The sequence below is a fragment of the Falco naumanni genome, chromosome 4 (assembly GCF_017639655.2).
Source record: "Falco naumanni isolate bFalNau1 chromosome 4, bFalNau1.pat, whole genome shotgun sequence".
NCBI classification, from domain to species: Eukaryota; Metazoa; Chordata; class Aves; order Falconiformes; family Falconidae; genus Falco; species Falco naumanni.
Genome location: NC_054057.1, coordinates 97,661,655 through 97,686,108, shown reverse-complemented (window position 1 = coordinate 97,686,108; position 24,454 = coordinate 97,661,655). Strand labels below are relative to the sequence as shown.

At 42.2% G+C, this 24,454-nt stretch overlaps 1 protein-coding gene across 1 annotated transcript in view; it reads left to right on the top strand.

Moving 5' to 3' along the window:
* PTPRG (protein tyrosine phosphatase receptor type G) overlaps window positions 1-9,210 on the top strand; it is a 412,309-nt gene extending 403,099 nt beyond the window's left edge. Inside the window, exons 28-29 of the mRNA XM_040589702.1 lie at window positions 3,048-3,183; window positions 3,913-9,210. Coding sequence (XP_040445636.1) covers window positions 3,048-3,183; window positions 3,913-4,059 — 283 coding nt within the window. The 3' untranslated portion in view covers window positions 4,060-9,210. The remainder of the gene's footprint in view (window positions 1-3,047; window positions 3,184-3,912) is intronic.
* The last annotated feature ends 15,244 nt before the right edge of the window (window positions 9,211-24,454 follow it).

Sequence of the window (24,454 nt, the reverse complement as noted above, 5' to 3'; positions counted from 1 at the left end):
ATGTGCAGGTTACTCAGTTACAGCACGCTTGTTAGGAATGTTGTCCATTCTTGCATGGAGCAGATGGGGTTTAGTTGTCTAGGGAAGAGGATCAGACTGTTTAATCTTCCAGGGATGAGTTTTCAGTTGGCATCTGAGGACAAGCACATTTTGCTTAGCGTAGATTTTATGTTGGTCATAATCTTAGATGGACTCAGAAAGTGAGGCTGTTTGCTTTGTAAGCGTTTTGGATTCTTCTGCACCCAGAAGTATCCCAAACAAATCCTACAACCTGTTTTGGAACCCAGCAGAGCCCTGGTTTAGACAGGGCTCTAAGCAGCCCAATATGGGCTTATGGAACCAGTTTCAAAACAGCCTGGGCTCCTGTCTAACAGCTGGGGTTTAATGTGCCAGGTAAAACAGAGCAAGCTCAGCTCAGCTGTGTCTCAGGATGATCAGCAGAAGTATCTTGTGATAAAGGGCCCAGGTTTTGAGAGAAGATTTATTTTTCCTCCATCTGCTTCCCCAAAAACACTCAAGGGGCCCATATGGCACCGGGAGGGAGGGAGGGAGCCCCTAGCAGAGGGCCAGCGTGTCCCAGCACTTGTCTCTGCTGTAGTGCAGTGGTGAGCATTGACTGGCCAGCTGTGTTTGAATGCCCAGTTACAAAGGGCGCTAAATATTGCATTGCATATTATTACTTTGCACACGTTATGGAGCTGCAAAATGCCATTGTAGTGGAGCTGGAGCCCGGGTCTGACAGGCTGTCTTTGGAGGGACTGTTTCCCGGTGGGCAGAGTGCTTCCTGGCATCATTCCAACATTAAAATCCCAAGCAAGCCCAATTTCTGCCACTGCTTGAGTTGCCCTTAGAGCGAACACTGAGCCAGCAAAAACTACTTCTATACCTGCAGCCCCCCTGCGCTCCGCCCGTTAGACCTTTTGTCATTGCTACAAAACAGAATTGGTGGGAAAATCTTGGGAATCTTCCCCTTCTGTGCAAAAATGTTGTTACCATGCTCTAGTATGTCAGCAGTCAGATCAGTCTTCGCGCTGCTGAGTGAGCTTCCACCTCGCACCCGCGTGTTGCTGCTGCAACAGGTTTTTCCCAACTGACTCCTGCAAATGGTGCCTTGGGCTGCAGCAAGTAGTTTTTCTCCCACCATCTCCTGCCTTGCTAATGCACAGTGTAAGCTCTGTTGCCTTTTGCCAGCACTGATTAATTTCAGGCTAGTTTTAATATTCATGTTTTGGGTAGTCTGAAGTGAGGTTTTGCTACTCTTGCAGTATTTAAGATTATGTTTTACAGAATTAGAACCATTATTGATTTGGGCATTTCATGCTAGACAGAAGAAAAAAACAAAAAAACAAAATTGCATTCCCTCCTAACAGTGCTGAGTCATTCTTTCTGTAAATTGCTTTTTTGGTTTATTTGTCATATTCAATGATTTTATTTTTATGCCTAATACATAATGTGGATTCTGCTTTTCATTGGAGCCTAAGCAAATGTGGCTGAAAATGAAAATTTCCCTTTACTACATGTAACAACTATATCACTTAATCCACTAATAATTACAACTGCAGATTAATTCCAAATATATGAATTTGCAGATACTAAATGTATGTGGTATTTAGGCAGTACATGGTGGGATGAACTTGATAACGATATTTCAAAGAAGTTCATAAATTCCAACTTGAGGCAGTTGTCAAGATTTTTAAATATAACTGCCCATATGTAGGCAACTAGATAAAGATTTTCTGCATAATTTTCCATGAGAAAAGCCTTCATGTTGTTGGGAGCCGGAGGTTATCAGCCCAAGTGAAAATGATGCTGTTAGACCCTCAGGGGCATTTAGCTGTGTCCCATCAGGCACATCCACCAGCCACTTTGTCCACTATCCCTGTAGATGATCAGGCAGAGCCATGTATACGGTTCTGCTTCTTCTGCTATAGACTTCATCAAATATAGCAGATCTATTGTTATCTGATTTCTGTTTCCCATTTCTAGGCAAATTGAGTTTGCAAAAATCATATGAAATTAAGTCAGCATATGTCTCAATTTCCACAGGAATGTTGTAAAAAATCGTAGTGGTAATCTTATGATACCAGATGGCATTGCAGCACTTGCCGATTATTTAAGTTTTCCTGTATAGCTCTCCAAACGGTTTATAGAGCAAGTCAGCACCGATGTCCCCTTTTACAGGTGGCGACATTTAGACACAGACTTTCTCAAAGTCACAGAGCAGACCCATAGCACAGCCAGGACAGAATTTCAGCCTCCTGAGTGCTGGGAGAGCAGAGGACAGCTGAGGCTCCTCAGAAGCACTTAGGAGCCCCTGTTCCTATGGCTCCGTTACGCCGTGCCTCGCCACTGCACGTACGATTCAAGCATAGCCACAGTTTTAGCAGCAGTAAGATTTCTACCTGACCAGTATCTCAAGGACACATTGAGTCACGCTCCTGATGAATAACCGTTGCTCAGGTTCTTATTAAATGACAGCACAGCTCAACTCTTCAGAATCCGTAATGTCTCTGGGGTGCCCAGCTCAGGGATGTTGCCTTTTGCCAATAAATCAGACCTAAGGAAGATGCTGAGATGTGCCCCATTTACTTGTGAGCACCTCAAATCCATGTTAGTTTTCTGTAATTGTCAGATGTGGAGGAAGAGGCGAAGTCTCATTTCTTTCTAATCGTTTATGTTTTGCTTGAGCTCACACTAATGAATTTAAAATACGCTCAACTATAATGCAGATGCTTTCAGTACATGTGGCATGTGAGAACTGATTTCCGTGTGACAGGCTACAGGCTGGGTATGTTTAAATGGCTCACGTTCTCCTGCTGATGGAGTTTTTTGTGTTGAGTACTGCAGATATCCTGAGATGACGGGTGTACCATCCAATTTCTTCTGCAAATTAAAATGACTAAAAATTAGCCAGTTATAAAACAGCATTTAATAGATACAAAGATGAACTACAGTAATCGAATAAGACTCTATCAACATTTTCATGGCTCTGTGTCGGTGCCCAGGTACGTTTCTGAGTAACTTCTCATTTTGGTGTGGTTTTTCAGGTATGGAGCTGTGTCAGCGGGAACGCTATGTGCCCTTACCACTCTGTCCCAGCAGCTGGAGAATGAAAATGCTGTTGATGTTTTCCAGGTGGCAAAGATGATAAATCTTATGCGGCCTGGAGTATTTACAGACATTGTAAGTCTTTAAATGGAATATAAATGGATAGTTTACAAGGTTTTCATCTGAGACCAAAAGCATGAACTAAACCACACATCGCATACGTTATCAAGCCATACTGCATGCTGCAAAGCAGAATTTGCATTTGGGCTTTTTTTTGTACAGTTGTCATTTGTTATAAACCCCAGTCCCACCGTGTACGTCTCTGATTTGCAGTTTGGCTTATTTCTTATAGAGATAGGGGGGCACTGTATGGGCAGCCCTAGCGGAGAAGGACCTTCCGCTTGTCATCACCCCCCTGCCAGCCCTGGAAGGTTAAGCTGTGCTATTCAAACCTGGCATGTTGTGATCTGAAGGGCTGCAGCAGGGCAGGTAGAGCTGCAGGGAGATCAGGCTTCAGCAGAGGGGCTCTCCACTCTGCAGCGAGAGCAGCACCCTTGCCTCGGCGTGCATGGCTCTGCTCGTACGGGGGAACAACCTGGGGCTGAGCTCCGGGCTCAGGTATCATCCTTCCCTCCTGTAGTATTTAATAATATATCAGGAATAATATAATTTACACAAAACTGGAGTTTTGGGTTGGCAAGGTTAAACTAAATTAACAGAGGCAATTGCTCTCTGAGTCTTTTTCATTGCTCTGTGTGTGTCTAGTAATGAACATCCACGACCTTTCCTGGAAATGCCAAATTTAAGTGCCACTCGTTTCTGTACACTTAAAAGGATTGAAGTAATTTGTCCTTTCTTTTCCAGGAACAGTACCAGTTTCTTTATAAGGCAATGCTAAGCTTGGTCAGCACTAAGGAAAATGGAAATGGTCCCATGACACTGGACAAAAATGGTGCTGTGATGGCCAGTGACGAATCTGATCCCGCAGAAAGCATGGAGTCTCTTGTCTAATTGGAAACCTGAAAAGGCACTTAATTTGTAGAACTTCTGAAGACTGAGTGAACTTTTTTGAGGCCTTTTTTGCCAGACTCTAGGTTATACAATAACCCAATTACTTTTTTACACTGATAAAAGTTTTGATATTTATTTTTTGCCATTTTATGTCTTAATGGTATCCTACTGAGCATTTGCACCTCTGTTTATTTCACACAGTGAAACGCAATTTTATCTAGTTTGCACTATATGATCAGTGTTACTGCCTATAATATTCTAATACAAGACAAGCCCTGATGTGACATTCCATGACAACAAACATATGCTTTTTCTGTTTTGTTTAAATGCAGTGAACTTTTGCTAACTACAGTGACCCTCGAATCTTAAATCTTGAATGCTAGGCCAGATGGATTCTTTCTACAACAGATACTGTACCCCTTCATACCATATTTATTATTTTAATGATCATGTCACCGTTTTGGTAACGGTATTCTGCATTCCAGTGGAGTGGATGAGCAGTGTTCATCCTTTCTTGACAAAACATAGCAGGTGATTATTGGCTACAGTGGAAGTGTAATAGCCTTGTGGAGCTGAAACAATTATTTCTGTATTGTTTCAAATTGCTGTTTTGTACACAGACATGCCTAAGACTTGCTTCACATGGAATATATAAATTACATACACTATGATTATAAATTAGATGCAATTCATGCGTGGGACGCAGTGATAGGTTTTGAATTTACAATTTGGAAGTTTCCCCATGTATTCAGAAAAATGTTGATTTTAGTTTTTAACCAGCCATATGATGGGAAAGTGTTTTGGTTTTATTCTCATCAGCGCCAATACAGTGAGAAATCTACTACAACCCAAAGTCAGACCTGTTTTCAGATATATTGAAGGTAGCAATATTTTACATTACTAAGCTATTCAATATTTTAAACACATTAATTTCCTTACTATTTCTTGAATATGACCTCACACCTAATGGTATGTTACATGATGACAGGCGTTTCTTAATTCCATAACTGTTAGATGCCATTTTTACAGGTGTGTAATTTTCATACTTTAGTGCTAAAACATAAAGTACTGATCCATATTTACTGGTGAAGCAAACTAATAAAAAAACTACCTATAAAGTTACATTCTCCCTCTTTTTTTTGCCAGACTAATTCTTTAGCACAAACCTAGCTTATTGTGTTTTCCCTCCCGCACCAATAAAATGTTTTCCTCCAGATTATAGAAATAACCGAATTATTCTTTGGAGCATTTAAGTATACATCCTCACTTGGCTCCCTTTTCCTTTGTATTTGGTTGCAGTTCAAGAAGGTCCATCCCTATTTAACAAAAGAAGTACATACTTAATTCTCCTGAAAATTAAAGCTAATCATGTCCTTCATAGCTTGGCTGAGTAGGGAGGGGTTATTGCATCTGCCTTGAGAAGGAAATACATCATTTCAACCATCCTGACGTCTGGTATACAGTTAAAGGCACTATCCCTTATATATGGCATTAGTTTCTTCTAAATTTCAACTGCACAAAGCACGCATTGTAAGTTTTCAGGACTTGTCAAAATGTTGCAGTGTATTTTTTTTATTTTTTTTTTTCATTTCAATTTGAACCTATTAATTTCTGCCAGTCCAGTCTTGCGGAAATACAGAGATTTGGCAAGGTTCTGTGCGTTTTCATTTGCAAGGAAGCTGAAAGCGAACTGCTTAAAATTATATTGAGAGTAGGTATTTTAGTTGAGAGCCTCATGAGGTACAAACTGATATGGTCTCGCTGGGAGCAGAGGAGCTATGCAAACTGGTATGTGCTAACATCTGGCCTTTTATTTTTAATAAGGGAAAGACTTCCTAGTATGATACACTTGATTAATTCAACACCAAAGTATTCAAGAATTCATCAGCAACCTTTTACACAGTCACTTTTTACTTCTCAGTTTGTTGAATCCCTCCATACAAGTTATCCAAATAACTGCTAATGCTGAACAGTATAATACATCCATGGTTTCAGTAAGGAAATCCCGTGTCCAGCAACAGCTTGCCCAAATAAAAAAATGTGCAAAATGTTTCAAAAGATTGCTTGTTAGTTTGGATCCCCGTTGCACTGGGACAACCTGGTACCGAGGAGGGAGTCAGTTAATGTCTGGGAGGAGGTAAGGCTGGTTTTCCAGTCCTACACCCCAGTAACGAGAATTAAGTAAGTTTTCAAGTAGTGCTGCCTGCAGGGGCTGGAAGGCTCTGCCGAGTGTTCTGCTGGCCAGTGTGCAACAGCGTTAGAGGCCGGGGAGCCCCCCCTTGCACCCCCAGTAGTGATCCTGGCCCCAGGCAATCCCAGCTGGTAGCACGGAGGGACTCTGATGAGTTGGATCAGTTCAGGCTGAAGTAATTTAAGTTCCTGGGGAGGTGTAGGGAGAAGTTAAGAATCCAAGCCCTGACAAGAGCTAAGTGACACAAAGATTACTGCAGGCATCAAGAGGGCTGCATTTGTTCAGTACTTTCAGCTGATTACTTTTCATTTCACTGGCGTGATGGAAGATAACTGTGGTTCATGACACACTGCCTAAATATCCTTGGTTTAATCCCTTACCTTCTCACAAGTTTTAAAAATCAATGAAAGAAGGCTGTGGGGTTTGAACTTCAGCAGGTGCTTTGGAAATCCATGCATTTGCATTGGCATTTTCCCACACCTGAGATACCTGCTTGGGGTCTAATCCATGGGGAAAGAATTTACACTGATGTTCTTTGAGTTCTCCATGGATTTTTTTCTTAAGGGGGGGTCAAGCTGTGTGTTAAGCACTGTGTTGACAGTCAGATAGCCGAAAGATGGTAGTGATGCATTAGGCTGGAAGTGGATGAAGCTAGGAATTGCTTGTGAAGGTCAGGATTAAAAGCATGGAAGAGCCAGGTCTATCCCACTGTAAGCAGCTGCGGTTCTGCTCTCACAGGGGTTGGCACCCTTTCCCTGGGGCTGAGCGACACTGGCAGAAGGAGCAAGTGCATGTTCAGGGGTGTGCACTCATACTGCTGTGCCGAGATGCTCTCAGGAGTGTCTGACCAAAGCCCCACTCTGTGCATCACAACTTTTGCCACACCACCCCGCGCACTGCAACCACCCCGTGGCATTCGGCCGGGATGTCTTTCATGCATCAGAAGTTCCCAGACAACGTGCAGGCCTGTGAATTAAGAGAGCCTGAGTCTATCCCATCGCTATAAAATGTGGTCCTCAGCACCAGCCCTGAGAAATAAGGAGAGAAAGGACTGAAGTACACATGTATATCTGTGTCTACATTTAGAAAATATCGTTTCTCCATGTCTTGCATGTGTAGACCATGTGAAAGTCACAAAAGACTTCTATGCTTTGAGCCCATAAGAGCAGGCAAGCTTTCCAAGAGGGAATGCTTGGAAAGCTGCTGGGTCATCTTAACATCTAAAATGGGTGACAGTCTCAGATGAATGCCCTATCCTGCAAACGCTCCTGTACGTGAACTTGGCATCACTAGGAAGGTCTGGGAGAGCCAGTGGGACTGCTCAGGTGTGCGGGCTAAGCCTCAACTCTTCTGCAGGACCAAGGTCTAAGAAACATTCATTTTAAACAGCATTTGTCCTTAGTATTTCACAGCGTCTGTTTCCAAATATTAGTTTAGGAACAGGAAAAAGAAAAATCTGAAACCCTTAAACTGCTTCTTGTGTGTGACTGTTTCCATACTGTGGGTCTGTTCTAGGTTAGTGGAATCATTTACAGGATCTGCAAAATTTCAGTTGTTTTTCCAGTTTCTGACTGCTTGAATTGCTTGAATCCAGAGTGATACATTGGAACATTAGGAGAAGAATCTTTATGACACAGCACAACTGCCTTCTTATTAATCTTTTTTTAAGCTGATATATTTTATTTAAAAGCTAAAAATATAGATATTGATTCTACCAAAGATACATACTACTAATTCTCAGCAAAACAAAACCAACTTAATTTAAAAAAAAAATAAATTAAAAAGTAGTTGTCTTAAAGATTTAGCAGTCTCTCAAATTCATGTCTTTTGACATCAGATCTTGTGTTCTGAAGTTTATGTTCAAATGGTGCCAGTGAATTTTTATATGAAGGGAAAATGCCTATTTGTTGATCCACTGCATTGCTTTGCTTCTTTTTTCTTTTTACTTTTTATTTTTTTTACAGACGTAATTCAACTCTTACTGTTACCCCTTTGCTCTTCTTCTCTTTGTTGCCATTCTAACAATGTGAACTACATTGGCTTTACTTATCAAAGGAGAAGGAATGCAAAAATAGAGAGAGAAGGAACTGTAATGAAGAGATTTGGCCTCCACTTTGTCTTAGCTGTTAAACTGTTTTTAGTGGTTTTGTTAACTATTTGCAAAGGGAAGCATTTTCTACAGAGGATAATTAATTTCAAGAAAAATGTCTTGAGTTTTAAGAATAAACGTCTCCAAAAAAGGAGATAGTCGATTTTATACAATGTCACAACTCTCCAACATTTGGGGTAGTGACTTTTTTTTGTTTTGTTAGAACATTTGAAACTAGAAAGCAGCCATTGTTTCTAAAGACCGAAGCATTCATGTGTACTCCTATTTTCTTTTCCTTCATTTTTAAAATAGCAAAATCATTAAAACTGTAAATATTTTGTTGCTTGGATAAGCATCTTCTGGGAACTTTGTATCTATGGTATATAATCATAGAATTTTATATTTTCATATAAAGCTAATTTTTTTCTAGTTTCACCTCCTTCCTAGTTCTGTGGTGGCTATGTGAATACATACCTTCTGTGTATCGAGGCAGTGAGACACCATCATCACACTCCAAAAAAGATTTCCACACATGTCATTTATTTGGGGCAGTGATTGTGAAAGTTGGATTTTTTTTTTGATTCCATTGTCAGTGTGTGCAATAGGAATTAGACTTAGCCAGTCACTGGATACGTTTGTCTCATTGATCCATTCAGAAAAAAAAAAATGTGGTGTTTGGTTTGGGGAGAGGGTGGGAGGGAGTATTTTGAGGGAGATTTTTTGTTGGTTTTGGTTTTTTGTTTGGGGGGTTTTTGTAACTTGAAGAATCTTCTTTTTGTTATGTTAAACTATATCAAATCATTCTATTATAGTGTTATTTAATATGTAAATTGTATTGCTATACATAAAATAAAGTATGGTTTTTGATGTATTTACAGACTTCTTCCTTATTTGCATCAAGTACACATACAGAACAGATGCACAAGTCAGTATTTCATTGTCCCAGGCGTGCAGGAAGAATGATGAGATCCAAGGCCTGCTTTAATTAGATCTCAAATTTCCAAGCAGTACTCAGCTGGGAACAGTCTCTCAGTCACTTGACAGTGGAGATCACCGTTACTTTCTTAATTGTCTCCGACTATTAGAGAGCTGCCAGTAAACCCCTTCCCTCGCCACTGGTCCTCCCCAGACTATTGTGACCCGTCATAATCCCTTTTGGAAGGGGTGTTGTCTCCATTCAGAACAGGACCTCAGAGCATGGACGTTATTGCCAGCTCCTTTGGGTGCTCCCTTCCTTCGCTCTCACCCCGGTTTATCAGCAGGTGTCTGCCTGGAGGAACAGGGGCTTCCACCAAGCCACTGTCACCTGATGTGTTGTGATAACCTGCATCTACTCGCTGCTTACCTAACCCCAGGGCTGTGGTAGAAAATGCAAGAGTACTCATCCCCATCTCAGGCAGACTGGGAGGGAGGGACAGATGTTCCCAGTCCCAGAGATAAAGCAGCAAATATTCCCCATGGAGCACATTAGCAGTCATACCTGCCTGCCGCATCTGAGCCAAGAGCCGTCACCGCAACGGGCGTGCGTTACACCACCAATGCTCAGTGATTTGCAACAAAACCCCGACAGCTCTGCGTACCGCCTCCCGCGCTGGTGCTGCGCCGAGTGCAGGCGTTACTTTGTTGTCATTGTCCTTGTGGGAAAACCGCTTGGGTTTGTGGACACGTTCTCGTTCAGATCTGCTGCCAGCAGCGAGCTGCAGAGGCACTGCCTGCCGTGGGGCACGGCAGCTGCCTGGGCTGACAGCCTTCGGGAACAGGGCAGCATGCAGCCTGCAGAGCAGTACCTGCACGTGGGCAAACACCACCAATAACTGAAATTGCTGGTCGACGTGAAATTGCCGGTTGAAATCAATACACTGCATGCCTGCCCTCTTTTGTGTTGCTGCGTTCTCACTTCTGTGTCCATGTTCTGGCTGACTGGGAGAAAGAGGGAGCCTGGGACACTAAGACAGGGAAGTGGTGAGTGTGGCACAGCAGTGCTAGCAGTACAGCCTGCTGGCTCCTGCAAAGTCCCTGACTTTGTAGCGTGCTTCCTTGCTCCAGGGCACTGCCTCCTGTTGCACCCCAGTAACAGGCCAGCACTAGCCCACAAGCGGCTCCACCTGCCTGGCTGCTCAGGGAGCGGGTGTGGGAGGGCAGGGGGCTGCTTCCCTGCCTGCCAGGCCTGCCCTGCGGGATGCTACAGCGGCAAGAAGAGCCCAGTGCCCTCTGCATGTCAGGCCAGGAGCAGGTAACTGGGGCTGGGCACCTGGGGAAGGGTCCTTTGCCTGGCTTGGCTTGGCTGCCCTACCTCCATGGAGAAGATGGTTTAACAGTTGGGCTCCACGATCTTAAAGGTCTTTTCCAACCTAAATGACTCCATGATAAGACGGCAGCCTCTGCAGGCACAGGTAGGTGGGTACACCGTGCTTCGTAACAACGCGATGGGAAGAGGGCTGCTGAAACACCGCTGGTCCGGGCAGCGCCGAGGTGGACCTGATGGCAAGCTGCACGCAAGTCAACACCACCTGCTGCAAGAAAAAGACAAACGCAAGTCTGGCAGGTTTAACCTGGGACCACGTAAGGAAATCCTCCCAGTCTGCTCACAGCAGGTTTAAAACCATCTCTTCTTAGGAGGGAGAGCCACACAGGAAAAAAACATAACCCCACTGACCACTGACAAAAGGAGAGCAACGGGAATGGTTAGTGATCTGGAAATCCTCAGAACAAAACCAGGATGAACTGGAACATTGCCCAGTGAAACGCTGGAGAGAGACAGCCTGGGAGATGCAGGAGTGGAGGAAAGGCTGTGGGGCTTGTCTCCGGGTATTTAAAACACCGCTCCTGAAGAAAGGGTGTAATCTTCCTACATCTTTGGTAGATACGGCAAGAAATAGAACTTGAACAGCCACAAGGCAGGTAGGGGTCGGGCAGCAGGGACATCACCTGGGACAGTGATGCAACAAAAAAAAGATTTCTCTGTAGCAGCTGCCAAAATCAGGACAATCCAAGCCAGCCCCTTAAATGAAAACCTGCATTTTCAATAGATAGCAGCAGCTCCAGGGTGGAGCCCCCACGCTGCTGACGGCCAGATCATCATGTGCACACACAACAAACGGGGCAGAGCTCGCTGCGGGATGCAGGGTGGCTGTTCTTTCCTAATTTACCTTTGCCTTGAGCCAAGCTCAGCAGAAGCTCCCTAAACTGCAAACAAAGGCAGCACAGTGTTTGCTGTGGGAGTCCCTGGTCCTCCTGAGCCATCTTGGTGAGCCACAAAAGCAGGAGCAGAGAACAGGTGAAAAGGCAAAGCCTGGGAGAAAGTACTTGGTTTGTGTGCTTATGCTGGGGAGGGGGCCTGGCTGAGATCTTTATCCAGTGGAAACCTACAGTAGGTAATTTATTAATACTTGGCAACAAAGATATGATTTACCAGCACTGCCCACTACTAACAATGTGCCTGAATTAATTGGTGGTATCAGGAGATCCCAACTTCTTTCGTAATAAATAGCTAATGAGTTTAGCCTTTAAGGCTTCCAGAGGCTGCCAGCAGTCATGCTAAGCAGGCACAAATAATAGCAGCATTTTTATTAAATGGATTCAAATGCCAGAAGGTGTACTTTCAAGACCTTTTGCAAGACAAAAATAATTTTGATCAATGGCTTAGTCCCAGTCCTATTAGCCACTTCAAGCTCCACGAAGTGCTTCGTGCGCTGACGTGTCACCTCACCGGCTGGCAGCCACTTTATTGATCACTTGTGGTTTGTTTCCCCTTTGCTGCCCATCAGTGTTTCTGATGTCTCTCTGACTTTGTAACGCTTTAAGAAGCAACACTTCACAAAGCAATCTTTCCTGACACTGCGTTCAATTAATCTGACAGTCACTGAGCTCGCTTTTCTAAGTTGTTATCTTCCTTATGTCTCAAAATCCTTGTTTAGGAGTTGACGCCTGCTTTGCTGGTGTTTTATGTTATGTTTTTGAATTTTGAAAAGATTCTGCATTTCAGTTCCATGTCTCTTGTGGGAGTGGTTTCCAACACTTCATATTTCACTGCCTCTGTCCGTGAGCCATGCTTTCTGTACGGCTCATAATTTCTGTCACTCCCAAATTCGAACCCTGTTGGTCACATGTCCTGTATCACAGGATAGCCTTGCACAATATGTAATCATAAATACTTTGTTCCTCTGTCTAAGGTGCTGCTGAAAGAGGGAGTTTCTGAGTCAACGTCAGAAGAAAGCCAGAAGGTATGTGTGTTTTGTCTTGGAAGGATAGCATTATTGGCTGGAAGCCCAAGGCTTGATAGAAGGGAATGTGGCACAACCCTCCACCAGCTGTTTTGCTGGGTTTTTTATGATCTAAATGATGCCCCATCTGAAAGATGAGAGCCAGCAGGCTCTGATTGCACAGGCTTCGATGTAATATAGAAGTTTTTCTGCACTATTTAGGGTCTATGGGTTCCAGCTTTCTCTGGGTCCATCAGGGCACGATGCCTGCAGCCAGGAGTGAGCAGAGAAGTTTTTCCTACACGCGAATCTGGCCTAGGATGGGTTTGAGACAGCTGATGGCTACTTTTGGTACCTCCATAAAATGTATCGCTGCTCTGCTCGTCGGTACCATATGTGCACAGCAGGTAATGTACAGTCTTGTTAGCTGGTGTCACGCTAGTCCTCAGAAGCCAGATCTGGAGGAGTGAGACACTGAGGCAACAGAGGGAACCTCCAGATAAAACCCAGACGCTGTAAGGAATTTAGTACAGCTTCCTGAAAAATATTTTCACATCCTAATAGAGAAACTGTGGCTTCTCAGCCGTGCCTCACACAGACCCACAGCCCCTCCCCACCCCACGCATTGCCCAGCTGCCTGCCCCCCCGTCTCCGTGTGCTATTACGGAGCATGTGGCAGCTCCAGCAACTGCTTCGGCGGAAAGAGCCGTAACATCTGCCCAGCCCCTTTCTATTGATTTACACTAACTTCACACTGGTAATCAGGCTGTGTGCGGGACATCAATGAAGACTTGATAGTCTGCTAGAGTAAGAAATGCATGCCCCACAGCCACGCACAATGCTCGGTCCGTTACCCATTGGCTGAGGTTCTTCCTTCACACAGACTTCTAGTGGGGCAGTAAATACTGGTGACCATAACAATCACCGTGACGGAGAGAGAACTCTAGGTCAAACAATATCCATTCGGCACCTGGCACAGCAAGTTCTGTAGTTCAGCACCAGAGCCCTGAGATGCTGCATGCTCCCTCTCTCTGTGAGAGGGGAGGCTGCAATCCTCTTCAGTTCCTTGCTGAGAAGGAAAAGCAAGGGGAGAGCTGACGAGCTTGATTGCAGGATAAAATGAGATCTTTAGCAGTCTCTCAGACAATGCATGGGAGGGAAATGATGATCTCTTAAGGAAAGCCTGGCTGTTTTCTCTCTGCAAAGAGCTTCCTACATGGTGCACCAGAGGGATGGAATGGAGGTGTCCTGCATGTACTAGATAAATGGGCAATTTTCTGTAACAAGGTGCTTAGGTTTCATCAGCAGACGATCAAGAATAGAAAACCATAGAAACACAATAAATTGAGGCCTTCATTACATACAGCCTGATGGGACCATCAGCACCACACAGCTTCACCCTCCAGGAATTTTTCCCAACAGGCTCAAATTGTTATCTTTAACAATACAGGCTGTGTCAGAACTGGTGGATGAACTCTGAGTCCCATCACCAGATGAAGATCCTGACTCTAAGCTGTAGTTTTAATTTAAGATATCATTTAATGTGATTTAAATTAAATATAATTTCATTCATGGCATTGTGAACTGACATTTGTAGAGAACATCAGGCTGCAGAATGTCTGGTGTGTTCAAATACCATGGGCGTGACGGTGACCAAAACAAGCTGTTGGCTATTGTAGCTGTAATATAACAAGCTGTATAAAAATAGATGACACAGAATAAAAGGGTAAAGCTAGTTAAAACCTTGTTTGTCTAGATATAGAAAGGTTATCACACTTTGCAACTAGCAAAGAATACTCTTAGTTTTGCTTAATACTAGCCTTCAAGCTGAAAAACACCATTGCTGGGGGGGAAGCATAAAAACTGTTAAAAGTTCAGTAACCTCAGTTATGAAAGGCTCTGCCATCTGAGTTTTAGTGCTTTAAATAAGTTTCCTTATTACTTAAATCCAGTTTTCTAGATAGCCTCTTACTTTGAGCCTGTTAGACATGTTATGCCTTTGCCTGAAAGTCTCCTAGTGACCTGTAAATTGATTTCAACCTGTGAAATTGGCCATAAGTAAATCTTTGTTCTTCTTCTTTTTCCTCTTTTCTTTCCTTTTTTTCTGAAATAAAAAGGATGCAGGTGGCTTGTCTGCTATCAGGCTATAGATCCAGTATACACTTCAGAAATGCTATTGCCTTCTTAGCAATGATGTAACTCCTGAAATCTGTAGCACTAGGCTCTTGTATTATGAAGCTAAGATCACTGCGTTCATTGATAATGCCGCTATGTAAAGAAAGGCTTAAATTCTTCTCCATCATTGTTCCTTGTTATCACAAGTACATCCGCAATAGGCAGGGGTTTATTCATCTGATAGGTTTACATATCTCATTGGAGTCTACTGTGTAACATATTTGGAAAGAATGAGGCGTACCTAATTGGTTTCATGCAGAATTTCAGTATAAAGAGTTTTGCAGCATTTGTTTATCTCATTATTTGTGTTTACAATTTACATGTGGTAAAAAATGTCCTGTATCTTTCTTGCATCGTAACAACTCCACAACAGCAGAGTGCCACAGCCAGCTCTCATGTCCTTACATCTTCATAACATTCACCCAGTGAACTGGGAGAACATTTTATGAATGTGTTAGGAAGAATAACTGATTCAAGCTAACCTGGTGAGCAGAGCCCGGTCACAATAAAGTTTTCTCTTTGCCAAAATTCTCTTCCCAATTCCCTAACTTGAGTCATGGGTGCCTGATCAGCCAGGGCTCAGGATCTTCCATTCACCAGCAAAGATCAATGACTGGACTCCGATTCATCAGCTTTAATAGTTTCTGAAACACATTGTTGTGCTGGTATCCACAGGAATCAGGAAGATTAAGTATGTAACTGCCAAAAAAATATATTAAGCTGGAGTTTGTCACATAAAAGGTATGACAGAAAGGAAAAGAATAATCTTCAAAATGACAACCATAAAGAACATGGTGATTTAATATAAACGGCATAAAAATGTTCAAATTGCACCATAGTTCGCAAATAAGGGATATTAGTAGAGCCCCCTCCACCCCCACTTTTTATGCCTTTGTTTCTTACAGATGATCCCTGGGTTTATGCCCTTGTCACCACATGTAGTAGAAGAAGACCACGTTCCAGAACAGGATTATGCTAATTTTGCAAATGATCACAAAGTCACAGACATATGGCACAAAATGTTGACCCAGTCTAACACCCTCCTGGTGGTTTCCAATTTGTTCGAAAAAATTTTCTGGAGCAGCTGTATCCCCACAGACTTTACACCAGATGGGGAAAGTCCATTCTCTCACTAATGGCACAAAAAACACCACTTTGGGTGCTTTGACCAGATATTTGTTATCAAGAGGCCCTTAATCACAGCCTCAGCAATGAACAGCCCTGAGCAGGGCTGATGTCTTCCTGAGCACACAGCCACCCCTCCCAAATTTTCTACATGAGTCATCTCTCACCCTCTCTTCTTCCTTAGACTACACAGTAGTCCCCTTCCAGAATGGAAAGTCTCCATTATGTTATTTCCTTCTTAGTAAGTCCAAAAATCATGTCCCAAAGAGGTAATATTAACTTTGGCAATGGCATTCTTTGCCTTTGGAGCTCTTATTCTACATTCTGCCTGTACTTATAGAGACTTCAATCTTTATTGATTCTCCTGTGCCACCTCTCAGCATCCTTCCTAGGCAGCATGATGCATTAACTTTCCATATAATGAATATTCCTGTTTGGTTCCGTACTCTGAAATATACCCAAGTCTGAATGAGATTTCAACACTCTGCATTGCTGATTTTCAGCTGCATGCCTTAGCCCTTGTTTTTCACAGGCTGGGGACACCAAAAGAGGCCTCTAGATCCAGAGATCTTGCTTTTAACACAATCACTGTTGTACTGGGGGGGAGGAGAGCCTTTATATTTTTCAGACTAGTTCCAACAATAAAGTTATTAAAGCTATTTTCCACCTTGCAAGAAAGCTACCTGATGATGACATTGTTCCTGCCTTTTAAACTAATTTTATTTCAATATGGTACATTTGTAGTCATCATAATCCTATTGTCACATGTTATTCCCAGTATAATGACTGAAAATGCTATTGCTTGGGGGAAGGGGGTTGTACTGGGTTTTGTGGGTTCAGGTTTTTTTCTGTTTAATTTTATCTACTGCTATAGTATCAGAAGATAAGCCAATTTATTCACTAAAATCCTTCCCATCCATTCTGTTGTTGACTCCAGTTTCCAGTGGAGGATACAAGGTACTTCTGTAAAGCAATATGAAGAAAGACCTGCAGTCATTCTGCTAAAGGCAGGCTGCATCCACACAGCTGTCTGCCCCAGCCCTAGGGCAGAGTGGTTAGCATCCTGGCCGTTGAGCTTCTCATAGGAGATGGGAATATATACATTATAGCTGTAAAGCTATATAGACAGCTCCTTCACACCGGGTTTGGAAAACTGTGGCACTAAATCCATAGCCTCTCTAGGGTGGCACCTCCACAGCACTGGGAACATCGTAGTCTTCCTGAACTGAATGCCATCAGACCTCCAAATAAAAGAATTCCAGATAATTTATTTTTACTCTTAACTTCTTGTTGAAAATTCATCTTCAACTTCTGTAAAACAGGATGACAAACGCTTTCACACCATGTCATTACAACTATTATAGCTTACACTATAGCACAAAAGCACTATTTTGAGTCCCAGGCTTGAGGCAATTTAGAAGGTAATGAGCTTCAGGAGAGTGGAATTTTAGCCTTCCTGCAATTACGATTTTTGTGTTTAGCACACAAACCCCGAAGTCTCAGATACCCACGTGAACCTGAGGTCCAAGGTGGGTATGTAGTACTTGGTGACCAGGTTGACACAGGAGGTCATTTCCCCGTGTAGATACCCACCTCTGCACCTACCGGTAGGGGATACAATTTGATGGATATGGCCCAGATGTTGCAGGGAGCTGCTTCCAGGGGATGTCATTTCATGTAACCCAACTTACTTGGACAGCTGTTCTGTGCAGTGCTGTAACAAACCTTTTCTTCATGAAACCATTATTGCTGCTGCCCAGCTCAAAATCTGAGCTTCCTAACAATGCACTGTAGAAGAAAAATAAATTTCCTTCTCTCCTCACATATGAGTTCTAGCTGACACTTTTCCCATTTACAGAAGGATCTTATCAAGCCTCAGCAAGCCCTAAAAGACAAAATAGCATTAAAAAAGTGATCTCATATTATATGCCCATTACTGCCATGTTTTGCATTAAACTTCCTTTTATAATAGTTAGTTAGAATTAATAGATATTTTCACAAATAGGTCTCAATTGTTACAGGTGATTACGGAGTTCAGCAGGTTGGTTATTACTGCAATAGAGCATTATCTGCTGATGAGCTTGTAACCCATATTATTCTTATCTGTTAGGTGTTTATATTATCTATTAATAATTTATAAACTAACCTCATTATAAGGTTGTAATATGGACTGTGACAGATTACAGCACAAACAGGCAATACTCAAGAAGTTTCTCTGTGCAGCTAATCTCAGCTTCATTATGCATTTCTCGTTTAGATTTTATCACACGCTGTTGATATTCTGGAGGGCTCCACTTATTCCTAGGATGCGGTTATCAATAATCCATGTTCTGCATTTGCCCACATGGCAACTGATGCCTGGAGTAGGAGCTACTTGCTGTTTTATTGGTATAGACAGGTTCGGGAACAAGACCAAGAGTTTGCTAACAGTCATCAGAGCAAGCGGAGCTCTGCACAGGTTTGTGGGTCTCATTGCAGCAGTGAGGCCACAGCAATGGCTATCTCTGCTCTCAGCCCCATCTTGGAGCTGGTACCTTCAGTCCTCCTTTCACAGGAGTTCTGTCTAGTGCCTGAAGATACAGCTTCATCAGTACACTAAACTCTGCTTCCCATCCATGTCAGCCATGTTCTTAATAGATTTATCTCACTAAAATAGCCACAATGTAAAGTACTAAACCTACAAGCAGAAGCACTTGCTGTAAAATGGCTGGAGAAATTGCCAGAGAAGGACTGGGAGCAGTCCTCTTCCTGATTTGTATGTACAGAAGATGGAAAGCTTGGGAATAAAAAAAGTGGTTTATGCCCAAGTCTTTCATTTTTCACAACAGTCTCTTTCCGGTGCTATGTAAACAACAAGCCAACATTTTTCAACAAAATCCTCTGTACTTGAATGTTTTTTGCCAGTTCTCCTTCACAAGGTGGCACGCAAAGACTGACAACTGTGAGCACTCAGCTGCAGTATCTGAGTGGGTGAAAATTAATAGCAAAGCTGGAAAGAGTAGGTTGCTCACAAAAAGAGTAACATAGCCATTCTGGGTGCACACATGCTTGTTTAAATCCTTTTTTTGTCTGAATTCATGACAGCACACCTTTCCTCGGAGCCCCTTCAGGCAGGAGATGCTCTCAGGACATCCAGGAAGAGCAGCTGGTCTGGGCAGATTCTCAAGGCAAAAATCTGGGCTTTACTGAAGCGACTGGCAAAGTTCACTTTTACTTTGGCAGAGCCAAGATTTTATTACCACCTTACCACTAAATCTCTTGGCTTTCAGCATTACTGCGTATTTTCCTGAGCAATTTTAGACATACCTAGTTCAGTCTTCTGGCAAAGATATTTATGATGAATAGTAATTATTCTGTTGTAGTAGTATCCTGGGACCTTAGCTACAGACCCATGTGCATCATCAATAGCAGTGTGTGGACGTATAATAAAGAGACAGGTTTGCTCTTTATTTATGTATGGTGCTCTTTACCTTATCCTCAGACGTTTATGCAAAGGAGTTTAAACTGAGGAGTAAACACAAAGATGTGAATACAACCTCTGGTTCATGATGTGCCTCCTCTACAGACTGTCAGAGCCTGGTAAGAAATAACATCTGTTGCTCTGTACCACTTTCCCAGATATCCTCTATCGTCTCTTCTCTGAAAGAGGATACAGTATGAATATTCCTACACTCTCAGTAACGGAGTTTTTTCTGCCTGTGTTATGTTGGGAAAATCTGTCTGGAATGTCAGTGGTGTTGAGGCAGATCTGACTCCTGCACGCTGACTGCAAATGGATGGTTCTTTCTAAAGCACTTGTATGATGTGTGCCTTATTTTTCCATCGCTATAAAAGGGGCTTTGTCGAACATTTTGACAGTTTAAAAAGAATGACGCCGTTTCTAACTTAGTGTTTCCACTGAGATTAATCTGATCTTCAGACAAGTATTCTGGCCTAGAAAGTAGCCAGAAAATCTAACTGTTTTTTTAAAAATTTTACTCAAAATAAACAAATAATTTTCCCCAGCCACATTTATTGTAAATCTCAGTCTTATGGCTGTGAGATCTTTCATTGTCCCTCTTCCTCGTCACACCCATATCACGCTGAGTCATTTTCTAAAACTAATCCAATTGCTTTTCTACAAGCAAGTGAATAAAAACTAAACACAGACTACACCAGGAAGATGATGAGAAGGAAGGCATATGTTATCATAACTTCCCAGCCTTCCAAGGGTTGTATTTCCTCATAGTCTCGCAAGCATATGCAATGAGAACAAACAAACAAACAAACAAAAACACTCAGTAAACTATAGGGGAAAAGAAAGTCTTTTATTTCTCAGAACTTGTGTGGGCTTTGCAAACACACGGTTTGTTAGAAGATAATTCCTTATACAGGGTTACTTATCAGGCTGAGACAGGAGCACATAGGTTCTGCAGTATAAGCACCTCAGCCTGGAAGAACAGGGCAGGGGCCCAAAACAAGGTGGAGAACACATCCTTAGGCGGGTATTTCCTTTCTGCTGTATTCTAAACACTAGCAATTAATGCTCTCTTAGCTGAGCAGAGCAAATTCTGCAGTAGCTGCTGGTTCAGGTGCATGGTGAGAGCTGTTCTTGACACTGCCACACAGCCTGGGATCACACACTCAGCTCTGCAGACTCACACAGAGGAACAGGCTTGCCCAGCAAGAGGCTGCTCAGGCTGTGGTCCCACGTACATCCTACTGCACAGCGTACTGGTGGCTGTTAGCCTTTAAGGTTTCCTTTGGTTTGGGTATTATGCAGAGCACAAAAAAGGATGAAAATCAAGAGCAATACATTGATTTTTATCACACGTGCAGGCGCTAGTGTGAGATGGTGTGGAATGAGGAAGTGGATCACCAGCTGCAGCTTCTGGTCGGCATGGGTGGTTGGTATTGTTGTGGGTGTCTGGTTTGGTCTTCTCCACGTCTGCCATCCCACTGAATAAGACTTGAAGGCACACAGAAGAGAGCAGTTAGCTGGAGAGCCAAAAGCAATGGAGTAGAGTTGAGGTCCATTAAGATTTCTCTTTACTGATTCACTTTGGTTCTCTCTCATAGTGCATCTCTAAAAAGACTCAGTGACTGAATAGTTCCTGACTTGTATAATTCCAACTTTATTCTCCAAAATTAACTGGCTCTTTTTTATTATTATTATTCCTACAGTTTCCTTCCTTCATCTGGTCTCTGATTTTAAACAAATGTTACTCTTAATTCTATGTTATATCTACAGTAGATGTGTCCCAGAAATTACTCCTCTAGTGTCCAAAAGTGCTTGATAAAGAATAACCAGGTAACACTGAAGATGATCCTTTACTGTCAGAGATTACAGTTTTGAGAAGTACCTTCAGCACCTTGTGGTGATGTACCTTGCTACCTTCAGCATATGCTGTGTGGGATTTAGACCATGGATCCCAATGATGCTTTCGTGATTTTTCCTACAGGTAACACCCACAGTCTCTCGTACATGAACAAAGACTAATAAACATTTCTTCACTTGGCTGTGTGACTTCTAGTGCAGAGACAATGGTCCCTTCACAGAGTCTATAACAGTCTAAGACAACTCAAAGTATGTAAAAGTTACGGACTACATTTTTAAAATAGAATGGGGGGGAAATAATTTTAATCAGCCCTGTTTGATTATACCAGTTGGTACAGTGTGTAAAAAGGACTCACAAATTATTTTGAGAGATTAGCCAATTACAAAGAGCCATTTCGAGAGTGGAAATTTAGGGCATCTCACTAACAGCTTGATTTATACAGCAGTCCATATTTTAGCAACAGATCGCTTGATTGCTTATATAAACTGGTTTCATTTCACTTGCTTTAAATACAGAAAAACCGTAAGTAGATAAGCAGCTCTATGAATAACAGAACCAAAGAGCCTGGTTTCCTATGGATTTGTCTTGGCAGGAAAAATCCTACACCGACCCTCTGACATCTAGCAAGTGGTAAGCTCTCCTTACAGCCTTTTCTTTTTCTTTGAATAGCCATCTACTTTCACAAAACCTTTAGAACTGCAACATCTTTGGCACCAGTAACCTTAGCGCTGAATTTGGCTGCAATTGTTCAACTTCAAAAATTACTGAAAAAAGAGATGTGAATATGCATGTGTGCACGCACAGCTGCATGTATATCCAGAATCATGTCCATTTTCTGAAACTGAAGAGCTAACCATCAACTGATATCCTTCTGTGATATGGCTTAATGAAGAAAATAAATGATACTCCCTAAGGAAAGTAATTTTCTCGTTCCTTGGAATCTATTCATTTTCTCATATTTCTTACTGAACGTACTGCTTCGTCTTTCCAAAGAAAATCTCCTTTCTTACATCATTGCTAAGCCGAAACACAAATGACAGAAAACCAAGCATTGACCCTTTTCATGTCAATGGCAGCACTGACATTTTTACCTAGTTATTTTAAAGCCTGGACTCTATAGTGCTGTCCATAACTCTGATCACAAATAGAGCCCTGTTCAGTAAAGCCAAAGACAGTCAGACAGTCAATTGAGCTAGAAAACCTGAGACTGTTGTTAGAACTTGCTGTAATTTTAATATTTTAAACTGACAGCATTTGAAAACCAACTTGAAAGCTAGAATTTAAATTCACCTGCCTTTCTGTGCCTTAGGCTATGAAATAGGTTCAGACAAACAGCCAACTACAAATAATGTCATGTAAGACTTTGTAATATAAAGCTCATAGTGAGATCACAGTAAATAGAAGTTTACATTAGGAAGCCTACGCAGTCAGCAAGATCTTCACAACACAGAGATATTTTGTTAAAAACATTCTTTTTCCAGTGCCTGAATGGTGCAGCTGTACTCTACACACCTACATAGCACTGGTGTCAACTGCAAGCAGGCTGGCTTGGCAAGCAAAGCCAAGCAGACTGCAGACGTTCTGCATTACGTGGTTTATTGCCGATTTTCCCTTTGCAATACTATTCATAGCCAGAGGCACAGAGCAGTAGGTGACTTGGAGCTTTAATTTCCAAGTTTTCTCTCGGAGATGACTAGCAGCTGGTTACAATATTGGCGCTAGTGATGTGATCCTGGAATTTCACCAGCGTTGCTCAGCAGAACATGGCTGCTACGAATGACTTGCCATTGGAAAGGCTCTGCAAGTCAGGCTTCCCTCTGAAAGTCACACAGAAAGCCGTGTCTCAGACTCCCAGTCACAAACTGATGAAGGTCTGTGTTAAAATGAATCCATTTTCTTGCTCTCCCTCCACCTCTATTTTGCCTGGGAGGGTGTCCTAGAAGCTCACTTGTCTGACGCTTAAGCACTGTCCTCAAACTTCTCTGTTCAAGAGAAGATTTATTCATTACACCCATTTGTCCTTCTGCTATCTCTATTTTTTTGCTTAAAAGGCTTTTTTCTTTGATGTTAACACTACTCACATATTAGTAGAAAACAATCGGATACTTTTGCTGCTTTTGTTCTGATAAATAAGCCAAACATTTTAACCTCTTCTCACAAAACAAGCTTGCTCTACTATCTTGACCATCCTAAAAGCTTTTTCTATTTCTCTTCATTCTCAGGTGACCAGAAACACCTGGTAACTATCGCAGCTGCCTAAATAAGTAGAATGACCCATAACAGGCTTCCAAGAGCTCAACTGAACAATCCTCTCCACAGGAAAGAGGGGTGAGGTAGTCCATCTTTTCCTCCATTTGCTGACTATGGGTAAGCCCCAGCAGAGGGTTTAAATTGAAGGATAGAGTATTCACTGTAATTTGGGATTAGTGCAGATCATTTGTGTCCCTTGGAAGTATTCATTAATTACACCTTTACATTACTTAGATAACCCTTGCCTCTCTCTGCTTCCCATTCATCCATACAAAGAAATTTGATGCATTGCTATTTATTCTTTACATAGCGTTATAAAGCAAAGTGGAACCATTTTATGACAGTCTTGAGATACGTAGATTCTGTTTGCTTTTCTTAGATTTATGTGATCATGCTGCTTGCTTCTTTGCTTTTACTATGGTTATTAATTTTCTAAATGTTTTGTTACATGCTGTTTACATTCATTCATTCATTCAAACTTCAAAACACATCCCTGAAGAGAATTGTTTATCAAAACAGTATTTTGTGTTTCTAAAACAATGTAACTTCTCTCCTAAAAAAAAAAAAAAAAACACCCCAAAAAAAAACCAAACAAACCAAGACCAACCAACCAACCAAAAACCCAAACAAAACCACCCAAATTTCATAGAAGCAAAACAGAGGAAAGAGATTAGGCAAAGATATTTGCATATCTTTTAAAATCTGCTATAAAAGCTACTTGTGACCATCTTAATTTCTGGTTACCTAACACAATGCCATTAGACTTTCCTTTTCTGGCAGTGCCAAGGGCACTGCTCAAAATTATTTGAACTGCAGTTCTGAGCACTCAGCTACTCCGAAAATCAGGCCCTATACGGGTCAAGCTGGTCATTTCCTCTGAATGAACACTTAAGAAAACATTGGCTTTAGCGAGTTGGTTCACACTATGAATCCACCCTGGCAGAGACAGGAACAGAACTTGGGTTTTCTAACTGACTGATCAAATGACTCGACTGCGCTATCGCCAAGAAAGGATTTAAAGAATGACTCCGAAAGGTTATTTTCA